The following is a 23,269-nucleotide window of genomic DNA, read 5'->3' as shown; positions in this document are numbered from 1 at the left end:
CTGTGTAAAACCTCCGATGAATCATCAGCAGTAAAGTGAATATCAGATTACATCTGCTTGGGAGACCGCAACATATTTCATGTGTCTCAACTTGTTTAAACTTCTTTGCCAATAGTTAATAGTTAGCATTCTGTTATTGTGTGTGGCACTTCTGCTGAAAACATGTTAAAGTTATTATAATACATCCATGGATGAGCTGAGCACGCATCTTCATCATGTGGTCTCCGTCCCCATCTTTCTCTGCCACTGTTTCCGCATCTTATTTTGGGTCTGTCCGTGATGGCTGATAGCTAATAGGCAAGAGAGGGTGTAAAAGTTTCCACTTCTAAGGTTCAAACACTTCTACTAAAGACGTCCCCAGGAAACAATGACGCACAGGAGGGCTGAGCTTTATAGAGGAAGATCAGATGTGCAGAACCATTTCACCACGCATAACAGAATAGAACGGGAGGCAACCTCAATTAAGACACACTTTTATTCGCATTTCTCAGTTTGTTTTATCGTTTTGTTTGAAGGACTTTTTAAGAATATATATATATATATTTGCCACGTTAAAGATGAAGATATTTTTGTCACTGGCTGTCATATGTTTTGCCATAAATAGCGGAACGGGTAAGTTATGACTGTTTATTTCCCGTTGTGTTGTCTTTAGGCCTAGCCTACTTGAAGTTGTGTGGGCAACTATCTGGACAATTCGTAAAGCTATCGTTAAGGGATGAGTTAGCGTGCGAACTATATATACACTGAAAACTTATTTTGATTTCATTCGCGCGTTTATTATGGTTTGTCCTTAGACTCGTTGTGAAACCGAGTAGGACTACTAAAAAATATTTGGTAGTCTCATCACTTCCTATAAATTCTCGATGTGAATACTTTGAAGGCCTGTATTAAAAAAAAAAGGGTTGGATTTACGGTAAACGATTTTGAAGGGGCGGTAATCCCGAATATCATCACAATCTCGAAGTCCGATTCAATCTTCTTCTTTCAGGCCACGCGTATAAGGAAATCCTGTTTTAGATCAAATAAATTAATATATAAATGGTAACGGCGTTAGGCCATTTTAATTTCTTATTGACGCTGGTCAAATTGAAATGGTATCCCCCTTTCACTTGATTCGAGTTCGGACTTGATATCAATCCATTCTGCTTGTTGTTGTTGTTGTTCGATATCATAATACAACAGTTCTCTGATGATGACCCTTCAATAATAAGAAAACAAACCCAGTTGTGGTCATGGAACGTAATAATGCCAACATTTATGCCTCATGTCAATTAATATAAAGCCATATCCTACCATGTGAACTTGAGCAGAAATGAGGTAGTTGAAATGACGTCAGAATTCTTCCTCTGACGGCAGACTACGGGCCTTTCTGGCGGTGCATTCAGGGTTATAAACGTTTGGCCTACATTCTAGACAAACTAAAGATCTTTAAGATGATAGACCTACAGGGGTTTGTGGGTTTGAGGTCAGGAATCCGGAGCACTGCATCTTAATGGGGTTATTCAGCGAAACATTATGCTGTGGTTGCATTCCATCTCTCTTTTTAGTTTTTTCTCATAAATCAGCTAATTAGTCATGGTGCAAAGTGTGTGAAACCAAAGTGGAAATCATGGTTTAACTCACATCCATTTTAGGATGGTTATTTGCACGTGATAGGCTTTGTTACTGTTCTTCTGATTGAAGCGTTTCCGTGTTTCACTGTTGAGTAAAAAATAAACAAACAGGCAGAGAGATGGACAGAGAGACAACCTTCTCTCTGTTCTCAACCTTCTCCTCCTCTTCTTCATCAGGAGCCCCTTCCAAGGCTAGGTACATGTTTGTGAAATGTCACCCATTGGGAAACGACTCCAACTGCGTGACCCACCAAGGCCCAGAGATGAATCTCACTACAGACCTACCTGACAAACTGCCAGCTTCCGCCGCACCGTACATGTAAGTATGGTTACAAGTGGTTACTTATGACTACTACACCTGCGGCATTGTTTTTTTTGATCCAGAACCTTTCGTCTAGGAGTTGAACACCATAACCCTTTTGCCCGTTAAAAGTGGTGGGAGCAGTTGTGTAAAACAGTGTCCGTTCGTAGGCCACTTGTAGGCTGGGGGCGTGTGTTAATAGTGTTCAAGTATACAACCATAGCGGAAGCGATATGTTGAGCAATCGTCATGTTTGCAACAGTGTCTGTCGACAGATAAAGAAAAGAAAAAGCATGCCGCAATGATGAAATGAGACACGATGAGAATACGATCTGAAGCATTCAAAATAGATTTGGTGCCAATATCTTGCACTTCAGGGCAAAGGGCCTGGAACCAGTAGCACCTCTGGATCCATGCCCTTTGCACTACTTTAACAGGAAGTCAACCGGAAGTGTTGATAGGAAATTGGCTGTGATGGCTGATTCCCTCCCTGCCCCTTCCATTGTTCAGGGCCAGCAGTTTATTATGCAGCGGTATGGCTGGGTTCTCAGGCATAATGACATAAAGTCTGTCCACGGGAAGAATACCATATAAACCATTAATCCAACATTTTTCATTAGTGAAGGTCAAAAACACAGAAGTGTATTGACATTTTTGCTTTGGTTGAAAATAGGTGTGGAATGTTTTGGAAAAAGTGCTCCTCATCCAAATCAGAGAAACATTATGCCTCAGACTTATCGCCTTGGAATCTAAAGGAGGCTACACCCCTTACAATTTGGACATTGTCGTTCAAACGCAGAACCTTTCTGCTGGGATTCAATCAACCGAACCGATACGCTTCCCCAGAGCTTGGTGTACAGGTTATATCAGAGGCAGAAGGGAGTCAAGAGTCCGTTAGTTTCACTTGAGGAAAGTGAGATGATGCATGTTGAATTATGCAACTTTTTCAGGAGAAGCATATTGCGATGTGTGCCCTACAGCCCTGAATATCTGATTGATATGAGGTGTTGTTGCTGACTTTTTGCCCCTGTGTGAGGCTGTCTGTGATGATAGTACATATACTTATTGAACCCATTGGGAAATTCATTAAACCTATTCAATCTAGGAGCGTACGGTTGCCACAGAGTAGCTCCCAGGGGCCAATTCCGAACCAGATCTAGTAGTGCCCATGCTTTGGTGATGGGCAGGGCAGGACCACACAATGATGAGCATGAGGATGATATTTATGACAATAACAGCAATAAAAGCCAAACCTCTGTATTATAGCATTGGAGGGCAAATGGCATTGTCTCTGTGTGTATTACTTCACCCTGCGTACCAAGCCTTTCCCCCGTTATGATTCCAGAGGGGCACAGCCAGTGGAGGATGGGCCCGTGACAGAGAGGAAAGAGCCCAAGGTGGAGTCGGTTACATCCTTGACAGAAGATGGTTCCGGAGTTTTCGAGGGCTCCACAGGTTTTGAGGGATCTGCAGTTGAATCACCCGTGGCAGATGGCTCTGGAGATTTTTGGACCCAATTAGGTACAGTAGATCGCTTTTGAAGACACGCAGAGAATTGCTTGATACATTTTAACATAGTTCATATTTTATATATTGTATTATCTTTACACATAAACAATGATGTGTTTGTGCACAGTCCTTTCTGTTGAGGCCTTTAGTAGTTGTTAGTAGGCGGGATACTTTAAGAATAGGAAAAGATTAATAAGAGTGCTCAGTCCAAACAGTGGTTGTACAACTTTGTGATGGGAACTAGCGTAGCTCGGCTGGTAACGTGAGTTAAAGGGTCTGGGAGTTTGAGAGAGTACGATTATTGTGAATAAAGAGAGAGGTATGTGCTGGAGAACAATTTTCATTTGTACAATATATCAGTTATGGGATGCGATCTTATTGATAACATTATAGAAATCACTATCGATTGACTAGCATTGACTACAGCTATTTCCAGGTTATTTTAAGCTACGAGCTAGATGAAATGTAAAACATTGTGACTTAAATCTGGGACTTATAACTTTTTTGTATTTTTTATCTATTTCTACATTTAGCGGGGGATGTTATGGCTGATTACCGACCAGCAGAAGAAGAGCTGAGAGAAGACCATCTGCTGGATCTGTAGACACACACACACACACACACACACACACACACACACACACACACACACACACACACACACACACACACACACACACACACACACACACACACACACATAATGAAAAAAAAAAGGGAAACAATTTAAGAAACAATTAAAACAATCTGAAAGTTAAATGAAAACGATGTTAAGGCAATTGCCATATTAAAAGTAAAGCCCTGAGAAATTAGAAATTGAGAGATAAAGGCAAACAGACTGAATTTCAAGTGCAATTAGTCTAATTCATTTATTTTGGTAGTAACCTATATTCACATTTTAAGGAAAGATAATATATTATTTTAACTTTCTGTTGCTTTCACTTTCTTTCGACCAAATGTCTGTATTGCGGCGTTGTTTCCATGTTGTGAGACTTTCTCTCTACAATCCTCTCCTCCATCCTTTTTTTACACATTGTGAGAAGGCCTGTAGCTAGGCTTTGCCTCATAGGCCAACCATGTATTATTTAGGGTTTAGCAGATTTGAGGTCAGAGCTTTGTTAGCCTGGCAATGCTAGACGATTCTGAAACTGCAATTATCTGTACAGCAAATAAAACATGAGCTGGCGAGATTTGTCTGGTTACCATACTAGTAGTTTGTCACTGTCATTCCCAGACCCGGATAAGCTTGTGTCCATTTTGTGGTTCTTGTGGTTACTGATGGCATTCATGGACTACGTAAAGAGAGATGTAGAGCATATAGTTAGAACACATCTCACTCTTGATCCACAATATCTCATTAAGGGCCAAATATTCTCTAAAATTGTCTGTAAACCTAGAGGATATCTCTCAGAATAAATGTTCTTCACTTTAAGAAAGCAATTATTGCTATGTTGGATTTTTATATTTGTGCCATGGTGACAAGAGCTGTCATAAACAATTATTCTGAAATATAAATGGTTTAATGTGTCTGTAAACATTTGTGTGTTTTGTAGAAAACATTTAAGATTTTTCTGATAAACTGTTTCATAGCACCTTATCAAGTAAATGACATGTGCTTTTCTCGTATAGACCCTTGAAAATCCCATTTTCGTATTTTTATACTTTAAATCATTGCCAGTTATTTTTAATACTACTGCCAATAAAAACACGTAGCCTATATAGTTATTGAGCCGCAGAATGTAAGGAAAATAAAATTGTTTTCACTGTTAAATGTTGTCCTTTCTGTTTTGCTTTATGGAATGCAACCATAAATAACCAGGCCCATGATAACGTGTCATATTCAGCCTTTGAATTGAATTGCCTACTATTCAGAGGTCATAGTGTCCAACTGATAGATGTACCGTATTACGCGCCTTATGCTGTTACTTTAAGTCTTTGACTAACGCATTTGTCAATGGATTCTCAAGTGATACTCCCAAGAGAAAAAAGAATTGGTGTCACTACCCGTTAAAGCAAATTGTTCTATTATAAGAATAAGACAAATATTGTATTTTACGAACCCAAGGCTACGTAGGAATACATAGGCGTATGTGAAGTGTTTCATTTTGGACCGTCTATTAATCCCCCGCTTCCATTAACAACTGACAGAAAACATTGGGGGGAATCAGGGTCTAAACAGCCTAAAGATTTACACACCCTTAACTTAATTTTCCATTCAGTAATTTGAAAAGAATACACATAAGTATTACATTTTGCTTGGAAGCATCTACAATTCCTGTTAGTCCTTATTTGATTCAGCAGCAGACTGCGTCCTGTGATTCATATGACAGGGATCACATGACAGCCAGCAGGGCTCCTTGGTCCAGATAGCAACACAGTGGTCGGCTACACCGAGAGAGAGGCTAGCTGTTAGCTTCACCTGTCCCCAGAGCCGAAATGGTGAGTTTGGAGAAAAACACATTTGGCCAAAATGTGGTCGAATAAACCTGGGAGCTTATTAGGTTTGAAGGGACGTCGATACGGGTTTCTATTTATCTCTGCTAATGCACATTACACACTTGTAGTCCACACACACATCTAGCCGGGGATGATAAGCAGAGAGGCCACCGGGGAACAACCAGCGCTGCTGTTGGGAAGAACATATCAGAAAAGAGCACTGGAAATATCTACCGATAATGTGAGGGATCTAAGCAATTTGAGATGATTGAGTTTGGTTATGGACGCTTTGGATGCAAGACGCAAGATCGTTGGTGTATGGTTGTTAACTGGATCGCTGGTTAGGATCTGCATAAGGCGTTAGCTTTCACATGTCACTGTCCTTTAGATGACAGTCCGGGATCAGGGCTGCTTCCTGAGGAGTGTTCACGATTAATTTGTGTGTATGTAAATATATGAATGTTCAATGTTGTATATCATGTCGTATTCTCCGTTGTCGCTGGTAGTCGTGTACTTAGTAGTGCAGACATTTGACTTATAGGACACCCGATTATCACAGATCGGTGTTTCCTTGGTAGCGACAAACACAGCCAAAACTTGGGGATTACCCTAGTCCCTTATAAAAGTATACCAATCCATGTAATGTAAAACAATTTAGTTTGATCGTGTTATACATTAATATATATATATATATATTATATCTAGCTGGTCTGCTTTGGCTTGAGTTATCATTTTGGTGCAGCATGTCACTAAAACCAAATTCCCAACTGACTCACATTTCCTCAGTGTTTGCTAGTATTGAAGCCCATCTTGGAAGGCAACACTGAAATGCAACTTGGGTTTGGTTCAACACAAATTGCATATGGTACACACACTGATAATAGATAACATCAGATAACATTGTGAGAAAATAGTCTTTCCCTGTAAGTCCGTCCGGACTATCTAGACTTGAGTCTAACAAGAACCTGCTTTTGAATGGCGTGGCGTGCTCGGTTCTGCTCTGTTCCCAGAGTTTCCTCGGGGGGTTGTTTGGGGCTGTCTGCGAGATCGATGTGCTGCTAAATGATGCAGAGAACAGAAAGACAGCTGAACTGAAGACAGAAGATGGCAAAGTGGAGAAACATTACATGTTTTACGATGGGGAATCGGTCTCTGGGAAGGTAAGCAGGGCCCTTTCCATCCGGATGATAGTCTGGCATATTGTCTCTGACATGTTCTTTAAAACTGAAAAAGATACTTCTGTGTTCTGCTTTGCGGTAAAGTGTATAGTTCCTTTTTAAATGGGTCAAACTGTTAAAAGATTGATGCTCGTATCTTATTTTCATGTGTCTTATTATTCTAGCCAAATGCCTCAGAATGAGAAGCATTTCTGGTTGGGCTTGACTCACCGTGTCCCTATATGATGTTACTTTTAAATTAAGAATTAGTGCCCCAGCCAATGTGTGTTTCCGGCTTCAGGTGAACCTGAACGTTAAGCAGGGGGGGAAGAGACTCGAGCATCAAGGCATCCGCATTGAATTCGTGGGACAGATCGGTGAGTTGAGTCAATTCAGCCCATGGCTCTGCGTCTGGGTAAATCCTCTGTTTTTTTGTTGCAACACTGCCTTGCCTCCAAATGTTTGAGTAATGACTGCAATCACATGGAACAACAATGGGGATAGTGAAAAGTCTGCATGACTACTCTGCTGTGTGGGTTTCGTCAATGGCTAAATGGATTATGAAGGCAGGTGCCGGTCATGAGTGGCAGTGACCCTGAACTATTATCCCATCACCATTATACCATCACCTTTTTTTGGCCCGAGGGAGTAAATTCAATGTGGTCAGCTGCTCTCTTGCACTGTGCTTGCAGAGCTGTTCTCTGATAAGAGCAACACCCATGAGTTTGTGGACCTGGTGAAGGAGCTGGCCTTGCCCGGAGAGCTCGCCCAGAACCGGAGCTACGACTTTGAGTTCATGCAGGTGGAGAAGCCCTACGAGTCCTACACTGGGACTAACGTCCGCCTCAGGTACTACACCCTGGGTCCAAAGTGGCTCCCAAGGCTTCACGCAAAGCAAACAAGACACATTTGAGTATCTGCTAGAAAATGTCTAGTGCTGCACAACAACCAGATGGAGTGTGGTGTATCCACACTTGGGAATAAGAAAATATTGTATAATATAGTAGATTCTCAGAGATTCAGAGATGGTATCAATTCCTAATAAGAGCTGAAAAAAACAAATTACCCAGATAATGTTCTCAGAAGAGGTGGATCTTCAGAGTTTTTTTATAATGTAAGCAACCATATTATTCTATCTGAAAGACGGTGAAATAACCTGGATCATACTGGAACAATGCAAATCACTGATCTGTTCCTCATATAAGAGAGGATGTCTTCCTGAGATGTAAGGTCATCAGTCTGGGATCTGGCCTCCATCTTCCCACTGCTGCAGGTATTTCCTCCGTGTGACAATAGTCCGTCGCCTGTCTGACCTGGTGAAGGAGTACGAGTTGATCGTCCACCAACTCGCCTCCTACCCAGACGTGAACAACTCCATCAAGATGGAGGTGGGCATCGAAGACTGTCTGCATATCGAGTTTGAGTACAACAAGTCCAAGTAAGACCCAGCACCCTGCATGTTGAAATGTAAAGCCTTATTTCTGAACTCCCAAGCTACGCACGCCCCCGGCCGCAGCATCACCAGATGGTTCTGTCCGTCCGTCCTCCCAGGTACCACCTCAAAGATGTCATCGTGGGCAAAATTTATTTCCTGCTTGTGCGGATCAAGATTCAACACATGGAGTTACAGCTCATTAAGAGGGAGATGACTGGAATAGGTAAGCTTGGCGTTTAGTTTAAGGCCACCTAAAAATCATTAGCCTCATAAAATAGTGTATAATGTGAGTATATCAATCTAAATGTGATTTAGAGTCAGCCCAGAACTACAATGTTACAACATTACAAGGTTATTTAATATTTACACCTAATTTAGTGAGTGGATGAAATGCTAAATCGGTTACTTCATCTTGTTTTTTCACTCCATCATGTTCTTTAACATGTTCTTAATATGTGACGTAACTAACTGTACATTGCAGTATCTCAAAACTGCTAAGCTATTACATGCTGCTGTTCCTAAATGCATCTAGGTGGTCACCTGGTTTGCAATGAGGCCCTTACTCGACTCAAGTCATCTAATTGTGTTTTTTCCGTGTAGGTCCTAGTACTACCACAGAAACGGAGACGGTTGCAAAGTATGAGATCATGGACGGGGCGCCCGTTAAAGGAGAATCCATCCCTATCAGACTATTTTTAGCAGGTGAACACTTATTTCCCTTTCTGAAAGCTGCATTATATATATATATATATATATATATATTTATGTTTGATGATTCTTAAATGTACTCTTTATTCGTAATGGTATTAAATAGGGCTTGGCAAGGATTCAAAGTTTTAATCGCATAGTATTGGTGAGTTAACTCACGATTAATCCCATTTTTTAAATTAGATTAAAAATCCACTCCAATTGAAGTTAAATGAGATCATCAAATGGAATGACAAATTATCATTCATACCAAATGTACTTAATAAGCAAAAACTAGACCAAGAGATCTTGACTCACTCAGTGTGGGTTGAGTATGAAACAGACGGAACACCACAGATTGAGTAATTGTAAACAGGCTGTCACTTACTGCAATTGTAGTAAGGCAGTCACTTACTGCAGGTGTAATTTAATGTAAAGCAAGTAGAACTAAAAACAAAAATGATCTCTGATATGAATGTTGACATTCTGTGGGCAAAACCTTCCAAAAAAAAAAAAGGATCTGCGTCAATTTGTATTAATCACACTAAAATAAGATTGCGCAATTAACTCGTTAACTTGCCCAGGCCCTAGTATTAAAGCTAGGCTAGGCAATAGATTTAAGAAGCATATTTTTAATATTTGTTGCAATTCTCCAAGTCCCGACAGTAATCGATAAATCAAATGCTCTTGAAAAAAAAAAGAATGAAGCCATTGAAGGGTTGGAATGAAATGATTGGATTGCCTGTCTCTACTCCTACCTAACTGGCTATCTGCCCTCATTCTGCCTGTGCACTCCTTGCGCATGACCGGAGTCTTCTACAAGGCAGGCAGACCTATCGCTAAGGCTAGCAAGCCAGAGATATGTTTTGGGGGAAAGGCTTTGGAGTGAGGCCTGGGATGTGGTTTATTCTGGTAGGATACTTTCAAAATGTATCGTCCTCTCGCTTGTTCCTCCACCGTTCGACACCGTCTTTAACGTCTCTGTCCTCCAACAGCATACGACCTGACGGCCACCATGAGGGACGTCAACAAGAAGTTCTCGGTTCGTTATTTCCTCAACCTAGTGCTGGTGGACGAAGAGGACCGGAGATACTTCAAGCAACAGGTAGCGCACGCGCACCCACACTCCACCTCAGGCTTCAAATCAACGTGCCGTTGTACAACACTGACGTGTGTGTGTGTGTGTGTGTGTGTGTGTGTGTGTGTGTGTGTGTGTGTGTGTGTGTGTGTGTGTGTGTGTGTGTGTGTGTGTGTGTGTGTGTGTGTGTGTGTGTGTGTGTGTTAGGAGATTGTCTTGTGGCGAAAAGCACCCGAGAAGATGAGGAAGAGAAACTTCGTCCAGCGCTACGAGTCGCCAGAGCCCCGGCCGCAGGCTGTGACCGCCGAACAGCCCGAGATGTGAGGCTCGCTGCATCAGACTGACAATCCTCCTCAGACACACACGCCCTCGAACCAGGCCCTGCTCGACGGCCAGATGGGTGACCACTGCCCCCCCCCCCTTCCCCCCCTTTCTCTCTGACTGAAAAAACATTTGTACACATAATTACACACACTCACACATGCATACACACCCACACCTCAATAACTCAACACCCGAAGGCTTGATGTGAGTTATGCATAAAAACGCACACAGAGAGGTTTGTCATATATCAGGACACACAAGCATACGATTTAGGTCTGCTTAGTGCAAATAAAGACATGGCGTGGGTGGTGGGGTGGGCAGAAGGTTTCAATCTATTTAACTGGAGCAGCGCGAAGGCAATGGGAGATAGCATATTTGTTCTCGGCATTTCAGACAGTTACGCGCATGCAGACTCGCACTCGCACAGAAATGTACACGCACAATGCAAGCCATAAAATCCCAGCCAGGCATATGCAGAATGGAGCGGATGGGAGGATACAGCCTGCATATAGGACATTGGCTCAGTCTGCACTCAATACACAGGTCGCACTGTACGAAAATCTACCTATTTCATATTATTGCACAACAACCATTCTCAGCCCATCCTTATTTAATTTATTTACTCATCGACATCTTGTAAAAAAAAAAAAGTCTGAACTACTGTTTTTGGTATCAACTAGTTTGGGGTCATGCGACCAAAATAAACCTAAGTATACTCAGTTAGAGGCATAGTTGGGTTTCCAGTTCTCGTAAAAACGGTTTTAATCGTCCTTAGCCCAGTTCATTGCTTTGGCAACCGCACAGCCTTTCTTTCTATCACCGTAGCTCACAGATCAGAATGTGCTCTGCTGTCTGCAGTCCGCTGGAGGCCACAGACGTGTGGACAGTAAGGCTAGCCAGCCCTCATACTTCTCCTCTTTGTGGTCCTCTGCAGAAATTCTAAGTACTGCATTGCAGAAGTGTCCTTTTTTTGAGCTATGTGTGATCTGTTGTATACTGTAAATATAAAATGTCATTACAGTGAATGAAAAGAGAGCTACTAATATTTCATTTGGAATTCTGGAAGAAAGCCCGGGGAGCCCTCCCTTTTAAGTGCACCGTGTAATTGGTTCCCGGGATTTAGACTTGAGGTAAACGCTGAAACACTTGAGTCCACCGGAGATCCGGGTTTTTTGTCACTTTAGCAACCATGATTGCTTCATTAAACATGTCCAAACTATGAAGCAAGGACAGGAAAGCCATGCGGATTGGCAGTTATAAGAGAGTGGGCAAGCAAGTTCAATAAAAACACAACATGGGATTGAATTGACCCAAATCTTTTTTCTTTCTTCCACGGTTGTCTTATGTGGCTAATGTTGGTCCTGCAAGGGGTGCACTTAAAACAATACTGTCATTATTTAGATCCAGCCATATTTCACTGTGATGCTTTGTCCAGCGGTTAAACACACACACACACACACACACACACACACACACACACACACACTGATGTGTTCGGTGAATCTTGCCTTCCCCTGCACTTTTGCACTTTCCCCTCCAATGGTTTGGATTAACAAAAGAAGCAGGGGAGCCCATAGCAAAACAGCACTCAAAACACAAAAAACCCTCTGATGTATGGAATAACAGCACTTCCTTAGAAACGTTGTATTGCCATGTCTGGTATTATTTAATCATGTTTGTCCTTGTAGAATCATTACATAATATCTCTTCATGTCCAACTCCTGCACCAATGCTTTTTTTTTTTTTTTAAAGCAGCAATCTGTTCACATTTCTCATGTTATGTGCTTGTATGAGGTTTGAGGGTTGAGAGCCTTCCACCCGCACTTTGTATGTCATGATTGTTCATTGTTTGCTGTGCAACAGTTGCTTCCACACAAAGCCTTCTGAGCACTGTAAAGGCATTTAAGCTTGTTTGAAATGTTAAGAAGCATAATGAACACAAAACATCAAAATAGCCCTGTCCCAATCACATTACACATTGCATGTTAATAAAAGCTGTCAACACGCCCAAGTGTATGGATGGCTAATATTTGTATATATATACATATACCCCAGTCAAGATATAGAGCTAATTAATCAGTGAATAAAGGAGATTTATACTGAATATTTTTGAGTCTTATTTGAGATTCTGTTATTTAAATGTGTTTATTAATTAAGTGGTTTATTGTGAGAAATAACTCTTAAAAGTGTGCTTTTGAATAAAAAAAAATGTAAAATGTTTTGATTCACTTGTTGGATGTCTATATTGATCAGTTATGCATATTCTGTTCGGTTTAATTGGTGCATTTACCAGCATTTCAAATAATAAAAAAGTATCATCTCGTTAAAGGGACACTGTAGCATTTTAAGTAATGTATTAGCTGAAATCAATGTCTTCATTCATAAATAGTTCCTCATTGGGGTAAAATCACCTCTGCCAATAATCAGACATATGCTCCTCAGCGAAGAATTTCGTATATTTATATTATATTATTTGCTTCCTGTGCGTTTCCTACCCCCGCTAAACCACTACCGTAAAGACTAGAGAGGCTGCGCCGGTTAAAATAGAAGAGCCCAGTCAGGTTTTATATCGTAACCCGCTGTAGGTCCCGGTCTGCATGGGAAGACCTCTGGGTCCGGACCCGGACCTCTGTCCGCCTGTTAGTGACCTCCTCTAGACATATAATCGATAGTCTAGAGATTAAACCATACTTCAAGTTTGTAAACCTTGATAAACTTGGCTTTCCATGTTTAAGCGACAGAGGCCGCCAGATTTCAAAAAACGGTAGCCTACGTTATGTGGTTCTCTCCTTTTAAATAAAGTTTTTCAAAAAATAAAAAAATAAATGCCGGGGGTCCTTTCAGTTTATTTGCTTGCCCTTTTGCTTCCTCAAAGGTGCCTCTTCTAAAACAGGGGCATATTATATTAGTTAGCAGATCGACATAAACATGAATAACTTATTATGTATAATAAATCTGTTATTCTATTTGGTTTGATAAGAATACTACTTTACAAGTATTATAATAATGACTACTCCATAATTTATAGTCCGGCAAATATTTTGAGATCTCAAAAAGTGTGCGTGCGTCGCACGTTGTCATACACTGGGAAGGTGATGTTATGCACCGTACGAACCATGGCTGGGTGGATTATATGAACGGTATCTATCCGAAGTTCAAGAACATTATGGACAATGACGATCTAAAATACACAATGAGTCAATAAAACCAAGATTCAATACATATTCGGGTGATTCACCAAAGTGTCTCATCATGTCAGTCAATCGCTGTATGCATTTATTTCGGCTGCGACGCCGAATGAGTGCGTTGACTCTAAGTAGCACGGGTGCCTTGCCTGACAGTCGGGTCTGTTATGGTTCTACGCTGAGGTCAAACCAGCACTCACCCAACTCCCTGAGCTGCATTCGAGGTATCTCTTCAAACAGTTCTTCTTCCACAACGCCCGATACCTCGCTTTTTGTCCCTCTCGCTTTCAAGGCAGATGGCTCTGTTGAGGGAAGTGTGGGAGCAGAGTTGACACAACCACTGGATAAAAGTGAGTTGCATTTAATTTGAATTGTTGATCCATGTTATTGTTTGCTGCCCCTTTTACGTAAAGCAAATTCCTGCAGTTGTATTGTGTTACAAATCCTATATTATGTGAATCTCTGCAGGCGAGCTTCTCAAAGTACTAAACCGATTCTATAAGAGGAAAGAGATGCAGAAGCTGGCAGCTGACCAGGGCCTAGATGGTAAGATTTGGATTATAAACATTTTGCTGTAGACGATGTCCATCTAAATATCCGTGGTTCAACTGTATATGCTAATTTATATGCACAATGCTTCATACCATTAATTAAGTGTGTGTGTGTGTGTGTGTGTGTGTGTGTGTGTGTGTGTGTGTGTGTGTGTGTGTGTGTGTGTGTGTGTGTGTGTGTGTGTGTGTGTGTGTGTGTGTGTGTGTGTGTGTGTGTGTGTGTGTGTGTGTGTGCGTGCGTGCGTGCGTGCGTGCGTGCGTGCGTGCGTGCGTGCGTGCGCGTGCGTGCGTAAACACCAGCACGGTTGTTTCACCAGGCGTTCATCAGTTTTAGGAAGTATGTTTTGGAGATGAATGCCCTTGGGGCCGCCCTGCACATCATCCTGAATGACATCTGCTGTGGGGCGGGTCAGTCTACCTCCACACTTTATTCCTTCTCATTGGCATAAATGCATTATTCAAAGCCTTTGGTTTATTACTTGGTGTTGCAATCATGAAGAAGTGCCCTGTACTGACTGGCTCCCCAGGTCATATAGACGACATCTTCCCATACTTCATGCTTCATGCCAAGCAGATCTTCCCCATGTTGGACTGTATGGACGACCTGAGGAAGATCTCTGACCTCCGGGTCCCTGCCAACTGGTATGTGCACCGGTTATCCTCTCAGACGCTGTGGTGCTCGAAAAAGCCATAAATTGAGATACGCAATGCACTTAAAGGGCATGTACATGTTTAAGGAGTTTGCTGTATTGATACAGTTTGCAGTCTTTTGGTTTATGTAGCAAGTGTCTGTACGGGTACACCAAAACTATCCCCGCTCATTACATTTTTGGTACGGTGTGTGATGTGTTGTCTTTGACTAAGTAATAACAACTGTGTTATGATTTGTGTTTGTGTGTGCCAGGTATCCAGAGGCTCGGGCTATACAGAGGAAGGTGATCTTCCACGCTGGGCCGACCAACAGTGGGAAAACATACCAGGCCATCCAGCGTTACCTTACTGCCAAGTCGGGAGTTTACTGCGGTCCGCTGAAGCTCCTGGCCCACGAGATCTTTGAGAAGACCAACGGCATGGTGGGTAGGAGCCTCCCGTTTGTTTGATTTCTTCATCATTGTCATTATCATAACATCTAGGACAGGGTTGTCTTGTGGTTTGGGTGGCCAAATCCCAGCCGAAAGGGACTAGTTTCTATCCCGATGTCCATTACCTATCTATCCGGCATCCTTGAGCGTGATGGCCCACCTCTACCTGCTCCTATATCACTGTAAAATGCCGAAATGCATTGCACAGAGTTGGTCCTGTATTCAGTTGGGCTCCGCGTTGTGTGTTGCCAGGGTGTGATGTGTGACCTGGTAACGGGTGAGGACAGGACCTTCATGGACCCAGAGGGCAGACCTGCCGGCCATGTGGCCTGCACCATCGAGATGTGTAGCGTCAACACGCCATGTAGGCACCATGCTAACACACACACACACACACACACACACACACACACACACACACACACACACACACACACACACACACACACACACACACACACACACACACACACACACACACACACACACACACACACACACTCTCTCTATTATCAAAGTGTTTCAATGTCAAGTGTAAAGCATAACAAATGGTCCTTCTGTACAGTGAAACGTCATGGTCAGCGATGTTAATATATTGTCAATATAATTTGGTCCAATATCTTTACTGTAGATGTGTTTTACATGTATTGGTAGACGAGGTGGCTGTGATCGATGAAATCCAAATGATCAGAGACACTTCCAGAGGCTGGGCCTGGACCAGAGCACTGCTGGGTGAGTAACACTTTCTGTCTGTATGTCCGTCCGTCTGTCTGTCTCTGGGAAACACACTACAGGGCTCCAGACTAACTTTGTTCCCTAGGAGCACTGTGGCCCCTGACTGAACATTTTAGAGGCGCAACCAGAAATTTTAGGGTTACACACCGTAAATCAACATGCCAACTAAATATTCACATTTTTTTTACTGTATTACTAATAAATATCTTGATAATATATGCTGAAATTTAAAGGTGCTTCTTCAAATTCAGTGTCACATTTTATTGTGATTCTCCTCTATCCCAACGGTTTCCACGTGTGCACATATGCGTTCGACGAGCAAGGAAGCGACAGTTTCACGGGAGTCGCCCGCTTGTCGTGCCGCTTGACGCTGCACCTCCTCTCTGCCCGCTCGCCTCTCCATTGAGAATGCATTAGCAGGCGCGACAAACGCCTCCCGTGTGAAAAGCCCTTTATGGCACCTGAAGCAGAACCCTGCACGAGTTCGGGTACCCGCGGGTACTTTAGATGAAGCGGGTAAAAAATAATGTACTGTGTGGGTCGGAAGCCTGCACAACGCGGGTCGGTCGCGGGTTTTACGTTTTTTTTAGACCTCTCCGGTCCTGGATATGCTATTCAGGAGCGGAGGAGTAAACTAAAACCGTAAACAGTGGATGATCTGCTTTTTTTGCACAGCAATCTAAAGCAGCACGCCAAACACCAGGTAGTTTAATGCCCCGGCGTTCCTTCGAATGTGTTTAATTTTTCTTTGGGTGCGGGTAGAGCGTCGCTATTAATTTATAGAGGGTCTGGTCGGGTGCGGAATATAATTCGCGCTTCTGTCGTAAGTCTGAACACGGGTCGGATGCGGATATAAGTATTGCGGGGGGTGCGGTTTTGCAAAATATGACCTGTGCAGGATTCTGACTGGCACTGGCACACTAGCTGCAGAAGAACGTGTCAATAGTTTGCTTGCTCATTGTTCAAACGCACGTAGCAGGTTGTGAAATCGTTCTCCTTCTCACAAATGTTTACACACGCTCGATAATGTCTTGGACCCTCCCCCTCCACACATTAGCCACTCACAGTGGCCATTCCTTTTCCCTCTCACACTAAACCACCTGCTACAGATTCCAGAATCATTGATGAGCCCCTTACACATTTAACGTGTAAAAAAAATCAGTGGCACACTCTCAAATTTTGGTCGCAAAATGCGACCATTTGGTCGCAGTCTGGAGCCCTGCACTATGCTAGGTATCATGACACCAGGCCGCTGCAGATGTGTGTCACTGAGTCCGACTGAATATGAAATGTTTTCAAATGTCTGAGATCTCCGTTGTATCTGTTCAGCGTTTGGTATTTGCATGTTACCCTGTGTTGGTGGAAACGACTGTTGGTTAAAGAACCAGGGTCCTTGTTTTCTTTGTGTAGGTCTTTGTGCAGAGGAGATCCACGTCTGCGGGGAGCCGGCTGCTATCGACTTTGTCAGAGAGCTGATGTACACCACAGGAGAGGAGATGGAGGTAAGGCTGGGAAACATAGTTAAAGTTCATTGGACCGGGAGAGAGAAACATGCACACAAATCAAATCATCCCCTTTTAATGACAATTGAAATGCGTCGGCAATGTCACACGTGATTCTCCATGGCCAGCGATAATACATCATCTCGCTGTGTCTCTCCCACTTGCACACTCTCCATCTTCCAAGCTCTTCATTGTTTGTCTATGCTTTACCCCACCTTCCCAGGTCCACACGTACAAGCGCTTGACCCCGTTCTCCATCTCGGACAGCGCGCTGGAGTCTCTGGACAACCTGCGACCGGGGGACTGCATCGTCTGCTTCAGTAAGAACGACATCTACTCCATCAGCAGACAAATCGAAGTCCGAGGACTGGAGTGTGCGGTCATATACGGCAGCCTGCCACCAGGTGAGTCCCATGAGTCCAGGTGCTTCTGCTCTACTCTTACTGTATCAACACTGTTCTAGTGTACTTAGGTGTTAACTCAATACTGTACTGGTATGCCTAATTGTTAACTAAATTATGCACTGGTATGCTTAAGTGTTAACTAAATACTGTACTAGTATGCCGAAGTGTTGACTGAATGCTGTACTAGTATACTTAAGTGTTAACTTAATACTGTACTAGTATGCTTAAGCGTACACTAAATCCTGTACTAGTGTACTTAAGTGTTAACTTAATACTGTAGTAGTATGCTTGAGCGTACACTAAATGCTGTACTGGTTTTCTTTAGTGGTCACTAAATATTATACTGGTATACTTAAGTGTAAACAACTGGCTACATTGTGCATGTGTGGCAGAGTGAGAGAGTGTGTTGATGGTACACCACTAAATATTTCTAGTGATTTCCTTGTCAAAGTTTTGAGATAAAAGCCCTTGTTGCAGTGATGGTCAAAAGTTTTTGTCAAATACTATTTTCATGGAATTATCTGCGGGTGTGAAAAGGCGCTGGCTTCAGCTTTCTTGAGACTCGTGTGTAAGTGGGGGGTTGTTTGTTCGTCAGGTACCAAGCTGTCCCAGGCCAAGAAGTTCAACGACCCTGAGGACCCCTGCAAGATCCTTGTCGCCACGGATGCCATCGGCATGGGCCTCAACCTGTAAGGGTGTTGACAAGACGTGCTGTGCTACTCCCATGTTGTTATACACTGTACCCTACTGCTTTAGCTGGAATAGTCCAACTTTGTCAGGCTGTCAATAAGCCGTCACTTAGTTATGTAGCATCTTATCCTAGCTATCTTTGTTGTGTACAGGGAATGGGTTAACCTATCGATTGTTAGTGCTTTACACTTGGTTCTATGAAAATCCTTACTGTACCGACAGCGATATATTTTTGTCCTTGACAAATGTACTTATTGTAAGTCGCTTTGGATAAAAGCAGCTGAATGCCCTATATGTAATGAAATGTAATGTAATAACCCTTAATCAGAATTCAATGTTGCTTAAAATAGAAATGAATACGCATGTCTCCTAAAAGGCAAAATGGTATAAATAACATGCTTTTACTCAGCTTGTCAAACAAAGCTTTCCCTCTCTTCCTCCTCCTCCTCCTCCTCCTCTCTCTATCCAGGAGCATAAGGCGCATCATCTTTAACAGCCTGGTGAAGCCAAACGTCAACGAAAAGGGGGAGAAGCACATGGAAACAATCAGCACGTCCCAGGCCCTGCAGATCGCCGGCCGCGCGGGAAGGTCTGACACCTTCAGCCCAAAAACCGTGCTACTCATACGTATTACGCTTGTCTGTATTTTCATGCTCTGTTATTGGGCTGTGCCCCAGGTTCTCCTCCAAGTTCACGGAGGGAGAGGTGACCACCATGCACCGCGACGACCTGGTCGTCCTCAAGGATATCCTCAGCCGCGCTGTGGAGCCTATCCAGGTGAACACACACACACACACACACACACACACACACACACACACACACACACACACACACACACACACACACACACACACACACACACACACACACACACAACACACACACACACACACACACACACACCCCTCTCTCTTAACTTTGACATGAGGCCAAAACTCTAATGATCTACTGCACTATATATTTATAGCTTTTATTTAGACTTCAAATATGTATTTATATCTTTTTTTTCTAAAAACTTTTATTATCAACTTATGTAACTTATTTCGATGATACTTTATACTTTGAAAATGTAAGTGTTTATCTTCCCTATCTGCATTGTTTAGGAGCGCTTTGAACACAACAAGTTCACTGCCAGCAATGGCTCCTACTGCCTGTTTTTGTATTGTATTTCACAAAAGAAGACCTTGGACCACTCTTACAAGCTGTTCCTCTTGCTGTCGTTCTCAGACTGCTGGTCTCCATCCCACCGCCGAGCAGATAGAGTTGTTTGCCTATCATCTACCTGACGCCACGTTGTCCAACCTCATAGTAAGTCCACCGTCCTCCCGTCCTGAGGCTCGTCGAGACCTCAACATGTAGAGCTGCAGGTTGGCTACGTTGTGACGCTCTCTCTCGTCTGCTGAATTTGTGTGTATTTTGCTACCGTAGTTTAACTGTGACCTATATTTGAGCTTTAGCATACTATTATAAGCCCCTACTTTGTTTTCTACTGACATATTGTACACCCTTTTGTCCGCCTTCAAATGAGTGCGGATGATGAAGATGATTTTGATCAGAATAATCGCATTTCAATCTATAACTGAGTCCCTCCCCCTCCCTTCTGTTTTCCAGGACATATTTGTCAGTCTGTCGCGGGTGGACGGGATGTACTTCGTCTGCAACAGAACCGAAACGTACTTTAAGTTCCTGGCCGACATGATCCAGCACATCCCGCTCAACCTGCGGTCGCGCTACGTCTTCTGTACCGCCCCCATCAACAAGAAGCAGCCCTTCGTCTGCACCTCGTTCCTGAAGGTGAGGGGACATTTTCGTTGGAAGAGCAGGGTGTTAACGCTGCCAGGATTTTCTTTATTTAGTTCAATTCAGTTATTCAACGGGGACAATGCACGGTTCATATTTTGCACCAGAGATAGCTCGGATAGAGAGAGCTCTTTTACAGCTGTAGTCCCTGGGAGGGCGTTAAAATGCGCGTAGTGTGGTAACCCTCTAAATATATGTCATTTAGTGCCCCCAGCCGAACGCGGTCAACTGTTTGGATGCTCACAATACCTTCCCCCAGAGAAGTTACAAGTAAGCAGAATAGCTGTAATATGTTAGAGTTACTTAGTTGGCATGTGACTGGACCTTCTAGAATCTAGATCCATGCTATAGAGCCCCTCACAGAGAGGCCTCGGGTTTGAAATCAGCTGTCAGGTGACCGCATCTCAGTGTTTATATTATTGGCTCATCCGTCCAACCACATGGGCCTGACCCTCCCATAACAACGTTTATTGATGGTGATGAAAGATATTCCAACTGGTAGGCCTGGTTCACCTCGACATTGAATCTTAAAATGTTATTGGTTGGCTATTATATTACGGGTATAATTTCACAATCCTATGCTGTTTGAAGCTCTTTGAGATTGCAGTTGTGATAAAGAGCTCTATAAAAAAGCTTGCTACATCATTTTATTTGTCCAGTCTCTTAAACAATCCTTAATTACCTTATTGCCTCAAAGGTAACCTTTGAGATTTGACGATGAAAAGGAAGCTTTTTTTTGTGCCTTTGTAGTTTTTATAACATTATATGCAGAAATTTTAACAGTAGACTTGGCTAACTTTAAAATAATTCATGGGTTATTATTGCACAGTTGAATAAAAGTGTTCTAGTTGGTTTTTCCTCTGGCCTTTGTGATAAATTCATAGACATAATAACATTAGCGCTTGGGTCCATCTGTTGGACCACACTTGCCTTGACTGCTGTGAACACCCTTATTATTCACCTGGGTTATAATTTCGGCGGTGTGTTTTTTTTCTCCCTAGTTTGCTCGCCAGTTCAGTCGAGATGATCCGCTGACGTTCGAACTGGGTCTGTCGTGGCAAAACCGCTGGCCGCTCCCAACGCCGTAAAAACATCAAAGACCCGGTCCACCTGGAGCGGCAGCAGGCAACGATTTCCTCGAGGCCTGTATCTGTGGTTGAGGTACAATCCCGCTGGACACAATGTCCCGGACCTATACCTGTGGTCACATGACACAATGTCCCCGACCTATACCTGTGGTCACATGACACAATGTCCCGTACCTGTACCTGTGGTCACATGACACAATGTCCCGGACCTGTACCTGTGGTCACATTTACAGCGAAGATGTCCGCGCAGGACCGTGCGATAATCGGTGGTCACATGACAGTAATGCACTACATACCTGTATCTCTGTGTCACATAGACGATAATGTTACTGGAGTCCGGTAGTACGCAGTGTACGGCGCGAACGGGGTTTCAGGTCAACATTGGTGGGGTCATAAATATTTAGTTCAAATGGGTTCCACCAAAAAGTCCTGCGTTCAGAATTTGAGGTTCAGAACAGAAGTTCATGAATTATTTACGTATCATTTATCTGTAATTGAATAGATTTATTCCAAATTTGGGTTGGTATGATAACCATTAGTGACAAATGCGTTTTACAAGTTCGTTACGAGTGGCGAGGCGTGCACTCATTTAAAATTCATGCCTGAATAAATGAGATGTGGCCTAGCTTAATAACATTTCTGTCACTCATTTAGAATTGTAGAAATCATGGAAGCAACTCGCCGGGCTCTCGTAGTCCACAGGAACTGACCTCCCGCTCCCCCCTCGCCCGCAGCTACCGCTTCATGGACATGTTCCCGGACACGGCGGGGGTGCGGGAGATCCAGCACGTGCTGGACGACACCATCCAGCAGGGCGTGCGCAACATCACCCGGCTCATCCGAGCCACGGACCCGGTGGCCGGGGCCGCGGCGCTGGGGCGTGGCGGCGGCGGCGGCGGCGGCGGCGGAGGCGGCGGCGGCGGCGGCGGAGGCGGCGGCGGCGGCGGCGGCGCAGCTCCACCCAGAGGCAGGGGCGCCTCCAACAGGGCTCCCCGGTTAGGGGTGGGACAGAGCAGCTCCCTGGCCAGCCGCCTGGTGAAGGACGGGCTGCTGACCCCCGACCTGCTCCGACAGCTGCAGAGCGAGTGGTCCAAAGAGGCCGCGCCCCCGAGACCGGAAGGACCGAGGAAGAACAAGAAGAAATGATGATGATGATGATGACGCGCCGTTCGTCGTCATGGCGCCCCGTGTGCTGGTTTCGCCGCCGACGGTGTAACAAGGACTCGCTTGTGGAGGATTGTTTGTTGAAAACAGTGCATTCTGGGAGAATCAAGGACCCGTCCAATGGGCTGTTCCATCTTAGAAGCCCCATATGAGTATGTAACATATAAGTGTTTGTTAGCGTCGGAAATCACACCCCCTTCGTCATTTGATAGGTTCAAATGATGATGGGATTAAAAGAGTTTCAAGATGTTTCCTGAAGTGTGAATTTTGTGGAAACTGTTAGTCTATGCATAATATTCAGTTTCTTTTTTAACTAGTTGTACATTCAAGGGAGAAATGTGATGAATATTGAAATAAAAAGCTATAATGGTTTTATTAATGAAGCATTTTAATTTATAGTCATTCATGATCTCCCCTTTTTTTTCCATTTAACTACGACAGCCAGCATATATTTACAATCATATAATAGGACCATAACTTTGTGTGTGCGTGTGATCCTGATGTGTGAGTGTGGACGAGGGCTGA

General features: G+C 43.4%; 3 protein-coding genes across 3 annotated transcripts; all 3 read left to right on the top strand.

The window, feature by feature from the left end:
* The first annotated feature begins 424 nt into the window (after positions 1-424).
* srgn (serglycin) lies at positions 425-5,176 on the top strand. The gene is made up of 4 exons (XM_056607655.1): positions 425-612; positions 1,791-1,932; positions 3,260-3,435; positions 3,957-5,176. The coding sequence occupies exons 1-4, from the start codon at positions 558-560 to the stop codon at positions 4,025-4,027; spliced, it is 444 nt and encodes a 147-aa protein (XP_056463630.1). The 5' UTR covers positions 425-557; the 3' UTR covers positions 4,028-5,176.
* Positions 5,177-5,302: 126 nt separating this feature from the next.
* vps26a (VPS26, retromer complex component A) lies at positions 5,303-12,763 on the top strand. Its single transcript, XM_056607654.1, has 9 exons — positions 5,303-5,862; positions 6,870-7,019; positions 7,318-7,393; positions 7,709-7,865; positions 8,290-8,454; positions 8,568-8,674; positions 9,052-9,153; positions 10,134-10,243; positions 10,424-12,763. The coding sequence occupies exons 1-9, from the start codon at positions 5,860-5,862 to the stop codon at positions 10,538-10,540; spliced, it is 987 nt and encodes a 328-aa protein (XP_056463629.1). The 5' UTR covers positions 5,303-5,859; the 3' UTR covers positions 10,541-12,763.
* An 851-nt stretch (positions 12,764-13,614) lies between these two features.
* supv3l1 (SUV3-like helicase) lies at positions 13,615-22,997 on the top strand. Its single transcript, XM_056607658.1, is given in 20 exon segments — positions 13,615-14,075; positions 14,194-14,271; positions 14,577-14,684; positions 14,804-14,918; positions 15,181-15,349; positions 15,611-15,722; positions 16,013-16,090; positions 17,504-17,595; positions 17,819-17,999; positions 18,595-18,688; positions 19,159-19,278; positions 19,367-19,466; positions 19,920-20,000; positions 20,304-20,486; positions 21,494-21,577; positions 21,579-21,635; positions 21,637-21,653; positions 22,315-22,430; positions 22,433-22,496; positions 22,546-22,997. Coding segments are annotated over 20 exon segments (2,313 nt in total). The 5' UTR covers positions 13,615-13,792; the 3' UTR covers positions 22,727-22,997.
* The last annotated feature ends 272 nt before the right edge of the window (positions 22,998-23,269 follow it).

Source organism: Gadus chalcogrammus, chromosome 14 (assembly GCF_026213295.1).
Source record: "Gadus chalcogrammus isolate NIFS_2021 chromosome 14, NIFS_Gcha_1.0, whole genome shotgun sequence".
NCBI lineage: Eukaryota > Metazoa > Chordata > Actinopteri > Gadiformes > Gadidae > Gadus > Gadus chalcogrammus.
The sequence above is the reverse complement of the archived record's forward strand: the minus strand, read 5'-3'. Positions and strand labels throughout refer to the sequence as shown.

Coding starts and splice junctions, on each gene's coding strand:
- srgn (XM_056607655.1), top strand. CDS start 558: ATGAAGATATTTTTGTCACTGGCTGTCATATGTTTTGCCATAAATAGC. Junction 613..1,790: donor TGCCATAAATAGCGGAACGG/GTAAGTTATGAC, acceptor CTTCTTCATCAG/GAGCCCCTTCCAAGGCTAGG. Junction 1,933..3,259: donor GCTTCCGCCGCACCGTACAT/GTAAGTATGGTT, acceptor TTATGATTCCAG/AGGGGCACAGCCAGTGGAGG.
- vps26a (XM_056607654.1), top strand. Junction 8,675..9,051: donor GAGGGAGATGACTGGAATAG/GTAAGCTTGGCG, acceptor TTTTCCGTGTAG/GTCCTAGTACTACCACAGAA. Junction 9,154..10,133: donor TATCAGACTATTTTTAGCAG/GTGAACACTTAT, acceptor GTCCTCCAACAG/CATACGACCTGACGGCCACC.